General features: G+C 49.1%; 8 protein-coding genes across 8 annotated transcripts; 3 read left to right on the top strand and 5 right to left on the bottom strand.

Moving 5' to 3' along the window:
- Window positions 1-409: 409 nt before the first annotated feature.
- On the top strand, window positions 410-1579 carry EJ05DRAFT_515548 (uncharacterized protein; the record flags this gene model as incomplete). Its single annotated transcript, XM_033748610.1, has 3 exons — window positions 410-566; window positions 616-1092; window positions 1118-1579. The coding sequence occupies exons 1-3, from the start codon at window positions 450-452 to the stop codon at window positions 1577-1579; spliced, it is 1056 nt and encodes a 351-aa protein (XP_033595033.1). The 5' UTR covers window positions 410-449.
- Window positions 1580-1842: 263 nt separating this feature from the next.
- On the bottom strand, window positions 1843-2866 carry EJ05DRAFT_296003 (uncharacterized protein). Its single transcript, XM_033740563.1, has one exon. The coding sequence runs from the start codon at window positions 2705-2707 to the stop codon at window positions 2105-2107; it is 603 nt and encodes a 200-aa protein (XP_033595034.1). The 5' UTR covers window positions 2708-2866; the 3' UTR covers window positions 1843-2104.
- Window positions 2867-3691, bottom strand: EJ05DRAFT_295684 (uncharacterized protein). Its single transcript, XM_033740562.1, has one exon. It carries the CDS (start codon window positions 3494-3496, stop codon window positions 3026-3028), a length of 471 nt encoding a protein of 156 aa, XP_033595035.1. The 5' UTR covers window positions 3497-3691; the 3' UTR covers window positions 2867-3025.
- Window positions 3692-4292: 601 nt separating this feature from the next.
- Window positions 4293-5389, top strand: EJ05DRAFT_481179 (uncharacterized protein). The gene is made up of 3 exons (XM_033745013.1): window positions 4293-4562; window positions 4688-5149; window positions 5195-5389. The coding sequence occupies exons 1-2, from the start codon at window positions 4299-4301 to the stop codon at window positions 4910-4912; spliced, it is 489 nt and encodes a 162-aa protein (XP_033595036.1). The 5' UTR covers window positions 4293-4298; the 3' UTR covers window positions 4913-5149; window positions 5195-5389.
- Window positions 5390-6911: 1522 nt separating this feature from the next.
- EJ05DRAFT_446527 (trimeric LpxA-like protein) lies at window positions 6912-7562 on the bottom strand (the record flags this gene model as incomplete). The annotated part of the gene is made up of 1 exon (XM_033742236.1): window positions 6912-7562. A coding segment is annotated over one exon (651 nt), but the record flags the coding sequence as incomplete, so codon positions are not given.
- A 629-nt stretch (window positions 7563-8191) lies between these two features.
- On the bottom strand, window positions 8192-8726 carry EJ05DRAFT_295678 (uncharacterized protein; the record flags this gene model as incomplete). The annotated part of the gene is made up of 1 exon (XM_033740561.1): window positions 8192-8726. A coding segment is annotated over one exon (210 nt), but the record flags the coding sequence as incomplete, so codon positions are not given.
- Window positions 8260-8454, top strand: EJ05DRAFT_424701 (uncharacterized protein; the record flags this gene model as incomplete). Its single annotated transcript, XM_033741490.1, has 1 exon — window positions 8260-8454. A coding segment is annotated over one exon (195 nt), but the record flags the coding sequence as incomplete, so codon positions are not given.
- A 3144-nt stretch (window positions 8727-11870) lies between the features above and the next one.
- On the bottom strand, window positions 11871-12266 carry EJ05DRAFT_423419 (uncharacterized protein; the record flags this gene model as incomplete). Its single annotated transcript, XM_033741485.1, has 1 exon — window positions 11871-12266. A coding segment is annotated over one exon (396 nt), but the record flags the coding sequence as incomplete, so codon positions are not given.
- Window positions 12267-14017: the final 1751 nt, after the last annotated feature.

A 14017-nucleotide genomic window follows, 5' to 3' on the forward strand; every position in this document is an offset into this window, starting at 1 on the left:
TGAATATCCAATTGGTCTTATCTCCCTCTCGTGTGTCGCAACCTGGACCGGAAGCATGCCTTGGGAGACCTCAGAATTTGACCTCAGCCTTGTCGAGTATTGGTTCGAATACATCCGAGTATAACTGTTTGTGTACCCGAGACAGACCGCACCTGCCTGTCGAAGCTTTCTTCCAATGTTTAGCTTGGGGTTTTGCACTGGACAGCGAAAAGGGACTACGACCAATATTACCCCTAAACATACCAAACTGTCCATAGAATGCTGTGGGCAATGTCCAGGGGACATCTCCTTCGGAAGCTCGCACCCTTCCGCGGGCAGAGGACTATGAGAATCGGGTGTTTCCGGCCTGGAATTTTCTTTTTAATACATGAGGTTAGTACTTGTTAGCTACTTCCTTCATCTCTTAAGCGTGAATGTAAAGATCGTTTCGAAATGTCTGGCCATTCAGAATGCCAGGCACTCAAGAGTATGAAACTTCAGCGGCCGACCTCGCGAGCATTGCTGAACTTCAAATGATCAATTTGCGAAACAACCACATGACATGGTTCGACATATGCCCGAAAGACGTTCAAGAGCAGTGAAGAGTTTTTGAAGAAGTCTCCTTCGGCACTCCAGAACGTAGCTACATTCCGTTGGATGCAACATCAACCTACCATTGACGAAACTATCACGCTCAAGGAGATAGCTCAGCTCGTCGAGGATCTCCGCGAAAGTCTCGCAGACCCTGAGGAAGTCAAACGCCTGATGAAGGAGATAGACAAGAAGGCATCTGATATGTTCGATGCGCATCGGAGGCAAATAGGACCTCAGCTTGAAAAAAAAGCCATCAAGGATATAATTGCAAAAGAAAGCCGGGAAAGACAATTGATAGTCCTCCGGAAATCTATTGAGGACTTACTATCCGACGAAGCCCCAGAGGAGTATTATGTTAACGTTTCGGAAGATGCAATGTCTGTAAATTCTCAGCCCCCAGACGTATCCGTACAACAGGATCAATCAATTATGGCCACGAAGCTCCCGAGGGAACCTGAAGAGCCTACTCTGGACGTCTCGATGCCAGATCGTCCCAAGGATGGCAATGAAGCTCCAAGCGTCTCGATTGCCAACCCACACACAGTGGCATCCCCTGAAATATGGCCCTGGGCTACTCCATGAACCTCTGGAACGAGATACTATCTCGAGGAAGACCATTAAGTGGGGTCGTGCTAGGGGCAACCTCTATATCAACAAGTATGGCAGCCACGAAGCCCCGGTCTACCGATGGTCTCACATCCCAATCGACCTTGCTTATGCCAAGGATCCTCCCGAGAAAGACAATATCTGCAACCGCAACAATCGATATGGGGAAATTATCCATCCTCGAACAGGTAAGTTGTTTTATACCGCTGCGAATGTCAAGGAGGTTCTCGGGGTGATTGTGCAAGGTGACGGCTGTAGAGCGGCTGATCTGAACGGTCTGGACCCATCGCATCCTACCAGCGACTGGGTTTATTTAATTAAGCGCACCCATGCAGGAGGACATCGAGCAGACCTCGTCGAGAATCCGAAGCTCCCGAAGTCCCCGTATTCAGCAGCATGAGAGAGATATCCAGGATCTTGAGATGTCCGATGGACACGAATCAGACGAGAGTGATGAGAATGTGCTACAACTAAATGTCGGGTGTAAGGAGCCTATATAGTTCTGCCTGATGAAAGTCTGCTGCAAACTCTCGAAATCCTGGCAGCTGTTCATCCTGAGGCCAAAACGACGTATTATTGGCTTTTGGGTCACCACAATCAAAGTTCTATTTCAATGCGGTCTGCCCGCGTACCTTTTCCTTGTTAACTCCAAAATATCCCTGTTCGAAGGACCGAGGCGTTTGGAATAGCTTTTCCTTTTCAGGAAGTGGGAGGTTGAAGAATCGTTGGCTCTTCAATACTCGTATTAGTCAAAATAGATATATATCCACATTCTCGGAAACTAAAATTTGTATACCGTTGTGCGTCGACACATCTCAACAAACCCTATTATATACACTAAGAGGAAGATGCCATATGTATGGCGAGGTCCAAAGCATGAGGATATATCTGAATGGCTGTGTCGACGCTCGAAAAGCCTGGATGATCAACCACGCATGTCCGAGTCCGCTAGTACAGATATTAGACTTGCGCTGCAAATGGGGCATTTCAGCCCGTCAGTTAGAGAGAGTCCGGGGTAGAATGTTGACTCTGCGCCAGGCAAAGAAAGTTCCAAGAGGGGCTCAGCACAGCTGGTTAGATTCGACGTTGGAGCTTTGTAGAAGTTGTCGACCAAGCGTGCTCGAGCGGGGCTGTATGCCAGCACTGACTTTTGTAGCCTTGTAAAGACTCGGGTGGGAACGACAATAGTTGAATTCGCTTCCTTTGACAGATCTTCCATGATTTCTGTCGTAATGCTGCTTTCGGCATTTTCTATCGATAGATCTTGAAAATCATCGCTCTCAATGCGTTCAACGATCATGGATCTGAGCTGGTTGAATAACGCCATTCTTTGCGCTCGCCCTTCTGCGATGTTGCTCATGTCAACTCCACTAATATGGCCTATATAATGTTGGAAAGTTTGATTGTCTTGGTGGCCCATGTGTTTTCTCCTTTCAGCTGTCAAGCATAATACCAAAACCCCTCCTGAAACCGTAGGAAGAGAGCGATTGCTTGTATCCCGCTCTGACTCCCAAGGAATTGAGTGCATTGTGGAAAGTCATGAATGGCCAAATTTTGTCGGGATGGAAGAGATCGAAAGCCTTTGAAGACCCCATCTGCTAAACGAAGAGCTACTGTGACCAAGCAATGCATTCGTTGGGATGTTTCGAGTATAGGAAATTCGAAACTAGCTTTTCGTTAGCACGATATTTCTGCCAGCGGTGAGTACAGACTTATTCGAGTCATTATCTCGTTCATTCTTGCGATTGCGTACGCAGACGCGCAAAACGTAGATCATGCCGGTCTCTCGCGCCCCGGCAATGCTATGGGTATCAAGGACAAAGTAATGTCTCCGTAAAGTAGTCCCTCATTGATACCCCGATGACATTGGGACTCGACGTAATCGCCTGGACGTCCGCCATAGTATGAAAGACAACTGGACAGGTATACGATCGTGGCCAAATTGATGCACATCGTGCTGCCAGAGAAAAGTTAGGAGATCCTTAACGACCTCTATTGTCGCGATTGGCTTTTCGAATGCCTTGGTAGAGCAACTTTCCATCCTCGACAGTGTTTTCTGGATGAAGGACTTCATCTGCTTGTGCTCTGTCTGAGTGTACCCATAGCGCGCCCTAATGCTTGTGATTCGTCTTATAGAATTCCAAACTCTCATCATCGTGGGTATGTTTACTTTCTTTTCGAGCTTCCCTTTGGAACGTTGAAATAAAGACAATTCAACGCTGTTGGTGATGAGGCTCATGTATGAGACGAAGTGGGAAGAATGGAAGCAGTTCGTGACGGAAGTCGGGCGAGGGGAGAGACAGCGCGAGCGCCGCATTGTAACGCACGCCCGCCATATTGCTGCATAGCCACGATACAGCGCGTGATGGAACCAAGAACTGGGATGGATGCAATGAGACCCATTCGTGGGAGTTGCGGTGGTAATCTGGGTTTTGGTCAAGTTGGGGCGCGTACTTTATCAGGTTCTGGAAATACGCCCGCTAAAGAAAAGCCAAGCCCGACAAGTCGCGTAGCTAGATAGCAGAGCGCCCTTCTAAATACTATACCTTCAACACACACTGCTCGTCAACTCGCCGTCTTTCGGCACTCATTCTCATACACGGCATCGTTCAGGTTTGCCGTAGAGTTTCCTCGCTCCCGGAATGCTCCCAAACGTACTACTATACTCGTCCCCAATTTACGGTTAGATGCTTCATTTGCTCTCGACCGGTTTTGACACCCCAAAATCGTATGGACCTCGAAATTTATAATCGAGCCAAGTCGCTCGGCCAGTCTCCATACATAGTCGCAAAGCTGGCAGCATACGGCTTAGGAAATTTCCTCGGCGACAACGGCGAGCAGCAGAACCCTGCCGATGAATTCCAAAACATTGACGTCCTGCACGGCCTCTACGCTTTGCTGGAGCAGGGCTCCTACATGCAGCCTCGGCCTGACATGGGCCGCGACTACTCTACACAGCAGCAGCGAGTCAAACGCCCACGCTCACAAGATTCCCTCGCGCTACAGGTCGAAGGCATGCAAGGATACACATCGAACTTCTCCGGGCAAGACGCTGTAGAGCTAACACCAGGAGGTCATCATGCTCAACTGCAAACGCAAGGACTTATCACCATCACCGCATGCCTGGGCCACCACCAGCCAAGATAGCTGGGCCTCCCAGTGTCGTAGGACTGGAAGGCATGCCGGATCCTGCGCCACGTGCACGCGGTCCGAAACTGAAGTTCACGCCTGAGAACGACCAGTTGCTCGTGGATCTTAAGGAGAAGAAGATCTTAACATGGAAGCAAATTGCAGACTTCTTTCCAGGGCGCAGTAGCGGCACGTTACAAGTACGGTACTGCACGAAGCTGAAGGCGAAGACCACAGTTTGGAACGACGAATTGGTGAGTCTATTCCTTTACCTTGCATTGAACGTTGGGCGGTCGCGATCCTGGCTCAGGGGTATATAGCCATGCACCAAGACCATTTATGTGCCACACGGTGCCAGTACTGACCTGGGTGGAACAAGCAGGTGCAGAAACTTCGGACGGCAATGTCGGAGTACGAAAACGACACGTGGAGAATAATCGCGACCAAGGTTGGGAACGGTTTCTCCCCAGCCTCATGCAAAGACAAGGCCTCGAAGCTCTTGGAGCTAGAAGGCTTGGATGAACCGCAAGCAGACGACGAGGAGGACCAAGCAGAAGAGCAGGACGAACCAGAAGAATACGGAGCCATCGAAATACGAACATGAATGCAGAAACGTCATGCACAGACAAATCACACCAGGAGCCCGAGAAGCACCTGTTGCGCCCGACCCTGGTTATTGCTGGCCAGAACCCCTAACACACACTCATATCCCCAACGTCAAACTACCTAAACTGTCATTTCCCTTTTGACGTCAACTTGTGATTATTTGCTCTTCCTTGTCGCTGAACCCGCGGAAAGGACTTGAACGTTCTCGCCACGCATAAGGAACAGGGATAGGCCGGTCCGTTACAAGATGCTTCCCTAGAAGGCTCTGACTCTTGTACAGCAGACATGTAGACAGTTGTGCGCAGCAGCTGGTAGCTTCGGACGAACTCAATCGCCTATTGATTTCGATGCCGCAGCATCTTTCAGGGCGATATTGTTGTTCGCAGGATCGTTCGTGTCTCACAACGACAGCACACATAAATACACTGCACTGGTTGTGGTCCGGCCTATTTTTCTTCCTAGTACTAAAAACAGCCATAATGTGGAAGGGCGCTTAAGACGCTTCACACATTGCGTCCCTGTCTATCCCCCAAGAGATGATGGGGTGTCAGACACATTCCGAATGCCTGCACCGCGCAGTCTAAATGCACGCCTTAACCTCGTTCCCCTCTTCCACTGAGCTTCGTGCGCCGTATCTAGACCCCTTATCGTGACGTAGGACAGCTGTAGGAAGATGCAGCAAGCTAATAACTACCCAACACTAACGCCATCTCAGAGAGTTTTCCCATCTTCCGTGGACGACCTGTAGCGAATTCTGTGATCCTTCGAGCGCCCCTGGAATGAAGAAATAAGCATACACACAGTGGGAAGCATCAATGGATCATGCCTGATGCCACACGCCCTCTCTTGGTCGCTGCAGTGATGAGAGCTACAGGGCGCGCAGGACGCCTCTCTGGGATATCGACGTTTGAGGCTCACTAAGCAGGTCAGCACTGAGCCTTTCGACTATCTAGACTGCCAAGACTTTGGCGAGTAAACAGTGGCGCCAGTGTGCGCTATGGCGGAGGACTCAGTAAACAATACAGTGCTTGTCCTCCATCAATCACAGCGTCCGCTAGCAAGAAAGTACAGTGCACCATGCAAATGATATAAACGGTAGGGGCGTCTTTTAAGTCCCGCTTGTGATTATTTGCACCTGTCTAGCGAGGCTGACTTTGTGTTATAAAATCAGGCAGTTCTAGCACAACATGACTACAGAGGCACGAATTCTTGAAGCAACACACCGTCTCAATGAGGTGACGTCCAAAACACCCCACTCATCACATAGGGGAGTAAGTGAATTAGCAGCAGGGTTCTCGCCCTCCGAGACTCTCAGTTTAGAGTCTCTAATATGCTCTATACGCGACAGAGATACTCGCAGCTCACAGGGCAAGATCTCGATTCTTGAAAGCGCCAAGGAGATTGTACGGCAATTGGAGAGCCCAGACGAGCGAGCAATGGAACTTCTCATGTCACTGTGTTGATTCGATCCGGTCGGATCTTCTGGTCTGCATTGCCGGCGTCACCTTGAGTCGAAAGCGAGGAAGCAGTCTGGACGGTCACGCCGAGCGACAGGTGGATGTGACAGTTGTGAAGCAGTTCTGGAAGGGTAGTCTGGCGACTTCGTTGTTCGACATCGTCTCGTGCACGTTCAGCCTTACGAGGGCGGCATAGCCACGTTCTGTGACATAGTTAGGTCAATGTACGATCAAAGTCGAATGTTGTCACGCGCGACGCGTCAAGCACCCCTTCACCAACACCACGGCGAACAAGCAGCCGCACAGTGACAACAACTACACGCAGCATCAAAGCAAACAAAACTCTCGGTACCTCTCTAGGAGCGCCGCGCAAACCCTTGACGTCTGTCCAGTCACGTACAACCGCTACAGTTGAATCTCCTCGCTAAAAGTGGATACTAGACTTTGGACAATCTTCATCACAAGTACAAAACACACAGGACTAAGACAATGCAGCAACATCACAGTTTGTCGCGTTCTCCGTTTCTGCGCTCTCCGCTTCTACAGCTCTTCAAAGTCAGATAGCCCTCGTTCGATCACTATCGGATACATGGCGGTATATCCTATCTTCATTAGATTTAGACTAAGAAGCCGGATGCACCTTACTTTGTCAATTATTGACCCCGGCCGAATCATTGCACCCATACCAATTCTCACTCCAGGCAACACTGTGACATTCGCTCCGATTGCGCAATTTTCCTCGATGTTGATTTCTCCTCCTTGGGCCTTACTCTGAAACCCTCGCCGGCGCTGAGGAGAATCCGATAAAAGATACCCAGCCAATGTCACATTCGGGCCGATGACAGTGTCATTTCCGATACAGACCTTGCATGCATCAAGTATGGTACAATTAGAACCGATCATAACGTTGTCGCCGATATGGATGTTGTATCCATAATCACACGAAAACGGGTCTTCAATGATGACACCGTGCCCCATCGTGCCTTGCACTGACTCTGGATGATCCGGTCCGTAACGGATATCCGATGCGCACAGCACGGAGCGGAAATGCTCTGTGATAAGCTCCGGACAAGAGTTGGCGTAGTCGAATTGCTTCAGTCGCTCCTTGCACAGCCTGTGATCAGTGACCAACTGCATTGCAAAGAATGAATAACTTTGACCGTTTAACATCTTAGTCTTCTCTGATGGCTGGTATAGTGGACTAGGCGGTATTATAGGCAGATCCGGAGGCGAAAGTCCATAGGGTATCAGAGATTGTGATCTTTCGGTGGTAGCTTGAGGTAAGAGCGCTCGATTCCTATGGCGCGAGAACTGACCATATCCTTCACAATCCAGATTCAATTGTCGACAATTCTCGCCTAGGAGGTTAGCCGGGCATATGGGACCAACATAACCTGAAGCGTACAGCAAGGTTTAGCCTCGTCACACTGATTCACTCTTAGCGAAAGATGCACTGTAGTTCGGGCTAGACATACCTTTTTCTTTCTCCTACGACAAGTAGCACAGCCAGTCTTGGTGCGTGGATAGAACTGCAAAGCTTTGAGAACTATCAGGCAATGCAGCCTGTGTCTGACTTACTCTCTTTTTCCGCGGATGCCTGGATGGATTCTTACCAGTGCGGCCAGGATTCTTGATGGCTGGACAATTCAGGTCGCAATGCTCGACTGGTACGTTCTGATCGTTGAGCATCGAGTGTATAGTGATTCTTTCCATGATAGACTCTGTAGCGTTAGGTCATTTAATTGAAAGACAGCAGAGATTGTGCAAGATCAAGCTGTTATACTGACATGTTGTTCGACAATGTTGGTTGGTACGCTAAGGACCGTATCTGCTGTGCCTCCTACCGTATGCCAAGGCGGGTCTCCTCCCTCCTAACTATTATCTTTCTATCTCATCGAAGATCGATCGTAGTAGAGGCGCAATAGCGTTCGTAGACGGCTACACAACCTGGATCACGGGCCCATCTGCCGCGGAGAACACCGACGTTCTACAGAGGACGGCTGTGGCCAAAGTAGAGCAGTGGACACGTCGGAGCGGCGCGGTGTTCGAAGCGGACAAGACAGTCTTCGTGCATTTTACCCGCACGGAGAAGAAATTATCATTGATAATCCAGATAGACAGAGTTATAGACAAGTAGCACTTCGGCTAGTCTTGAAGTTGTTGATTATCTGAGACCAGTCTCTGTAGACTGGGCCCAAATATGATTCTTTCTACTCTTGCAGGCTGTTGGGTGTTATGTCGAGCGCGTTGTGAAAGGAGTTTGATATTGTCTTGAGAGCGGCAGACGTCCAGGTTCCAGGTTCCTGCACTGTGCAAAGATTGTGGCTGCGGCGCAATAACAGACCGACGGCTTATGATCATCCGAATGAAATTAGATCCAGAAGAAACATCTACGGTACTCGTCACATGGGTACTCCCTTAAGCCTATAAGTGGCCGGGTACGGCGAAGTCTGTTGGTTGGTGGCACAATTGCACTAGGTCGGTTTGGTGGCCAAAAATTCCAATAAGTAAGTCATGATGATATCACTTGAGGTAGCGACCGTCCATTCAGAATGTGTTCCCGTGCGAGTGATGAGCATGTGAGCGATGGATTCATACGACCATCCGGATTCATGGATGGATCCGTCTGTAACTTTTTCAGCGCGACTCTTGGTACGTGGTTCATCCTTCACTTGCTAAACCACGTAGGTTCTTTCTAAAGTTGCGGACGTAGTCTAATACTAGTAGAGGATAGACGATGAAGTCAAGAGGATATACATTTCCGAGTACAGTTAGACCTGGCCACTCCATTACACGCGATAGACTTTATCGCTATCCCGATTCGCTCGTCAAGCAGTCTGCATTTACCAGGACACAGATCCTATCTCTTGGGACCACGCTACATCTTACGTACAAAGATGTGTCTCGAACTCGATCAAAGCTGTCTACATTGATTCTTCGATTCCCTTTCTGCGGAATGTACTGAAAAACCATCGGACTATTCAGCACATTGATGTCAGGAGACGACTAGGTAGTTCGAGTGCTTGGTACAAGCTATTCTGCCTCCAAGTGTCTCGCTCTTTTATGGTACTAGGCAAGTCATTGATGACTTGTTAATTACTGTACATCCTTCAACCATTACAAAACTTGAACTAGGCTATATCCGATTATCCATAGTTACATGAGAAAGCTTGGCAGACGGTGCACACATGTCGCGCGCGCACACGAACCGTAGTATAAATGATATTTTTATCTATTACCGCCAGACTTCCTATCAAACAATCAGTTCAATTCTGTGCCTATATTTGAAGTTGAACTGAAGTACTTCATATAGTCAAAATATAGCATATTTAAGGCTATATAGATAATTTTCGTATACCCTTTCGTACACCTAGACGTATACTTAGGTGTATTTGAGTACTAAGTCGTCTAAAACGTCTATATTCGTTAAGTAACTAATTAATACTCGGCGGAAGTTTCTAGTATAGACTCGGCGGTATAAGCTCGGCTCAGGATCCATGGAATATCATTTTCCCGGTATGCCTTAATGTCTAACACCCTAGGTCACCTATAGCCTACCCATCTAAATATACGAATATACTAAGCATATATATACTTCAGTTCAGTTCAATTATTTGCAGTTCAATACTATCTTAAATTGAAGTTGAACTGAAGCGTCAGTTCTTGGCAAGAGGCCTCAACTGAACTGGACTGACCAGTTCTTGAGGCGGTCGAATTGAAGTTGAACTGACTGATAGGAAGTCTGAAATTTACCGCCGTATTATCCCTCCATTATATATAAACCTATAATAATAATAATAATATTGTATAACTAGGTAGAGTAGTACTCTACAGGCCTATGCCTCCTCTAGTCTAAGCTACTATATAAGAAGAAACCCAAGAGGGGAAAACTTCCTTATGTCGATAATTACATCTCGTTAAACCTTTGTTTCTTCTAAAGTATACAGCCATAGGGTACACCTATTGGCCTACAGCCTGTGTTACCGTTGTTTTGCCCTCAGGCAGCACGTGCAGGTGCGGAGGTTATTAGTCAAGGGGTTCTTCCGGCATATGCCGGGTTTCCTCCGACGTATGCCGGGTTTCTTCCGGCATATATTTCCGGGTCCACTGGAATTGGAGGAGTGGTAGGTGTGTAATCATCCACCGGGCGACGTCCTTAGGGTACTCATTAAGCCATCGTACGATATCGGAGGTTCTTGTCGTGTGGATGAGCTTCTGCCTTTGCGTGTGAAGATCGGGGCACATTGCGAGCCTCCAGTTCGAAGTCGGATGACTCCTGCAGGTTCGACGTGCCCTATACCATCAGGCCCTGCTCCTGTTTTCGCCTTATCTCTCCCCTTTGGGCTTATACCTCCGGCTCTACCAGAAGAGGGGCACGACGCCTCCTCCAGCCAGGAAACTGCGAGGTTTGCTCCTTAAACCCATGTCACCAGCGTGCGTGCCTAGCGACACGTTCTGTCTCCTCATGAATCGACACGCGCATCCGTTCTCTCGGGCCATATAGTAGTCTCCCCGGCCAGGACGTGATCCCGCCTACTTCTAGGTACACCAAAGGTCAGAGCCCATTGAAGGGGTGAGGTCCTTGGAGCCAGCAGTCACTACTGTATACCACGCCCCGCCTTCAAGCATGGCTGCTATCCGGTTTCGCGTTGCCCATGAGGATCTCTCCACGATGGGTCGACCGTGTCTTGCAGGCGAGCATCCTTTGAATCCCATACGTGTACACTCGCGTGACGCGCCTAGGCGACTCAAGCATCCTCTACCTACTAACCCGACTTGTTTCCACTGCTTTTGATGGGTCCCTGTAGCCGCCTCTTGCCTGTGTCCGTGTACCATTGTCTGTGTGCACCAGCGCCCTGCCTCCCACGGTAGACTGTGACATCTCTCGTGCGCGGGAGCCGCTCTATCTATCCTAGACCCGAGCGGTATCCCGTATCGAGCGAAAGGTCTTAACAGAGTCGCGCTGCTGGTGGTCGCGCTGGGCGTCTTAACAAACGTAGTTTAACACTGCAGGAGAGTTAGCCTTAACAAGTTCATCCGCAGCAGTTTGTAGTTGCCCTCGACGTGATTTCTCGCTGATCCTCACGCACCCAGAGCCATTCAAGCCTCGAGGTGTCCTGTCGCGCTGCTGGGACTTCCGCTTTCTCTACCCATATGGTATGGTAGATTCAGGCCTGCTTTCGACACAGCAGCAGCGCGTCGGATGGTTTTCTTATCCCGGTATCCTCGTGGACTCCTCTCGACGCGTTGATTGAGAACAGGATGGAAGTGTATGCTGTCCCAGCTGGTTTGTTGCGGTGTGGTCCCTGTAGAGTGACGCGTCGCGAAAACTCTGCAACCACCCACCCAGCGACGACGAGGTCGCCATCAACGCCGCTCCGAACCTCTTGCTGCCTCCGAAGAGGCATTGCCCAGCTGCGACGACGTGGACGCGGTTCGTGAGACTTCGCAGCCTATAAAACTATAATATATGTAAGAATAGGGTAAATGGATAGTAGTGTTATATGCGAGGGGGATGAAGTAAAGCATGAATTCGAGGCTTTCGGGAAGATATTCGCGGAGTAGCGTAAGGAACGAGTGTATAGCGTGCTTCCACATTCGAGCGGGCATGGAATACTTGAGAGCAAGCCGCTGAAGAGCTGGGGTTGCTGATGGATGCTGGGAGGAGAGGAAGAAGTCGTGATGCTCATGGAGCAGTGTACTGTGTAGTGCAATGAGAACTTGGCAGTGCTGAGACGCCAGCTGTATCCTATCCTTCTCTTGGGACGCAGCCGCTTGGGCTTTATCAACGCTAATGCATTTGTTTTCGACCAATACAAGACCGGTGTATATGCTCTTTACCTCGGCCGCAAGTTGCGATTGTGAGATAAGTCTATGGTCTGGCTGTAAGAGTAGTTTGGGTTGCCAATCATCGGTAGAAAATGGACTGGGCTGGCGAGAACCTGGGTTTTCGGGGCTTCTAGACTGAAGTGATAATATATGGGGTTTCAACGATCTTGATTGAAGCCTAGAATCAGTGGCCTCGTGGGCTTTCCTGCTGAGGTGTGAGTTAGTAAAGGCACATGGCTAGTAAGAGTTATACTCACGCTTTGTGCGCTGCTTCCTCGTATATTGGCCTCCGATCCAGTGCTGTAGACACGTGCGAGTCCATTTTTAGATTATTAATCAGCTGCTGCGAGTGACGGCTTTGCACATGGTCTCATAGAGTGTCGTCCTTAAGGAATGTCTGGTCGGTACAGTAGGGACAAGCGTAGAGGTCAAGCTGACCTTTTCTAGACTGAATCATAGTAGTAATCAATGTAGTGTTAACAGTTTATTGTATTGCTAGTTATCATGACAAAGATAGAAAGTAGTGCGGGCATAATATAAATTGAGAAAAGGGCAACAAGCCCGTCATTCAAGGTCGCACATCCATCAACTTCACCGGTCACAGGCACCTCAAAACTCTGGGAAGGAGTTGAGAGGCCTACAGCATGGATAGAAGGCAACCAGTGAGTCTCCTTACAGCAAGCAAGCTCTGATGAATTTGCTTTCAGGCATACTTACGGAGAATCACTGTAGCCTGTCAATGCAGTAATGACCAGAAATTCATCACTTCATCAGGATGCATGATTATTATGCGACACTAGCAGGTAACGCAGTGCATGCTCTTCCAGTTGTCCACCCAGCTATGCTATAGAATCTATGCTATCCTAGCGTCCGTTCTGTCCCGCCCGTCTTAGTGATTACGAGGAGTCGCTGAAACACGAGCTAAACTAGGCGTCAATGCAAAAACTTCGCGGCTTGTGTGCCGTTATCGCTCTTGTGTATTCCAAACGACCGTGCAGAGAGACTCATGGCTGCCAAGAGAAACCACGGGGTGGGCATGTCAATCGCTTGAAATAATTCAGGGGCTCTGCATGATTCTTAGCACCCCAGCCATAATTCAAACAGTAAAAGAATACTAACGCCTCATTCATGCATTGCTCTGGCGGGCCAACAGTCGAATACGGGATCAAAAGGAAATCCCTGTGAGGGTCCCGGGGAGTAGATGTTCTCCTGGTCCAGAGCGTGCTCGAAACCTGACTGGGAGTTCGACATTGGTCCTGATGCAAGCCTGGGGGAGCCACTGGCTCGTTCCACTAGTAGATTAAGTTAGCTCCTCACCTGTAGCATCCACCCCTACAGGCTAATCCTTGATGTTGCCTATACGATGGACGCAACGTTCCTCCATTGACATACCAATCTGTTTCGAAGATCCCTGGCTAATAATAACAAGTGGCCATGAAGCACGGATAAGGTGCAGTGATATTTAACTTATCCTTGGCAGTGCATAAAGCCACTTACTAGGTGCAATGAGACTATCCCCTGTTATCGAGAATGAGTTGCAAGTACTTGACCGGTCAGTTATCGCTACTCGATCGCCGGACGCCAGCTCGCCGGCCTCGCATCGGATGAGTTGGGGCGACCTCTGGAACAATTGAAGAAGTCTCTACCTTGTCCTCGGTCCAGTCCCTACTCGATATTGGTGGACGACAGGTAATGCAATGCCCTGGCTTTGGTTCTGTCAGAGGCCTAAAAATATCCAAAATCAGTTCGTCGTCGCACAATTGGGATACCAAACGTCTGCAACCACCTGTAAACAAAGTGGCTTCCCGTCCTGTCCA

The sequence above is a fragment of the Pseudovirgaria hyperparasitica genome (assembly GCF_010093815.1).
Source record: "Pseudovirgaria hyperparasitica strain CBS 121739 unplaced genomic scaffold EJ05scaffold_43, whole genome shotgun sequence".
Taxonomy (NCBI): Eukaryota; Fungi; Ascomycota; class Dothideomycetes; order Acrospermales; family Acrospermaceae; genus Pseudovirgaria; species Pseudovirgaria hyperparasitica.

What these genes read in the sequence shown, in the direction of transcription:
- EJ05DRAFT_295684 (XM_033740562.1), bottom strand. Translation starts at nt 3,496, where the DNA reads ATGCGGCGCTCGCGCTGTCTCTCCCCTCGCCCGACTTCCGTCACGAAC.
- EJ05DRAFT_481179 (XM_033745013.1), top strand. Translation starts at nt 4,299, where the DNA reads ATGCCTGGGCCACCACCAGCCAAGATAGCTGGGCCTCCCAGTGTCGTA. An exon ending in CAGTTTGGAACGACGAATTG is followed by an intron (nt 4,563 to 4,687) that starts GTGAGTCTATTC and finishes GGGTGGAACAAG; the next exon opens with CAGGTGCAGAAACTTCGGAC.
- EJ05DRAFT_296003 (XM_033740563.1), bottom strand. Translation starts at nt 2,707, where the DNA reads ATGCACTCAATTCCTTGGGAGTCAGAGCGGGATACAAGCAATCGCTCT.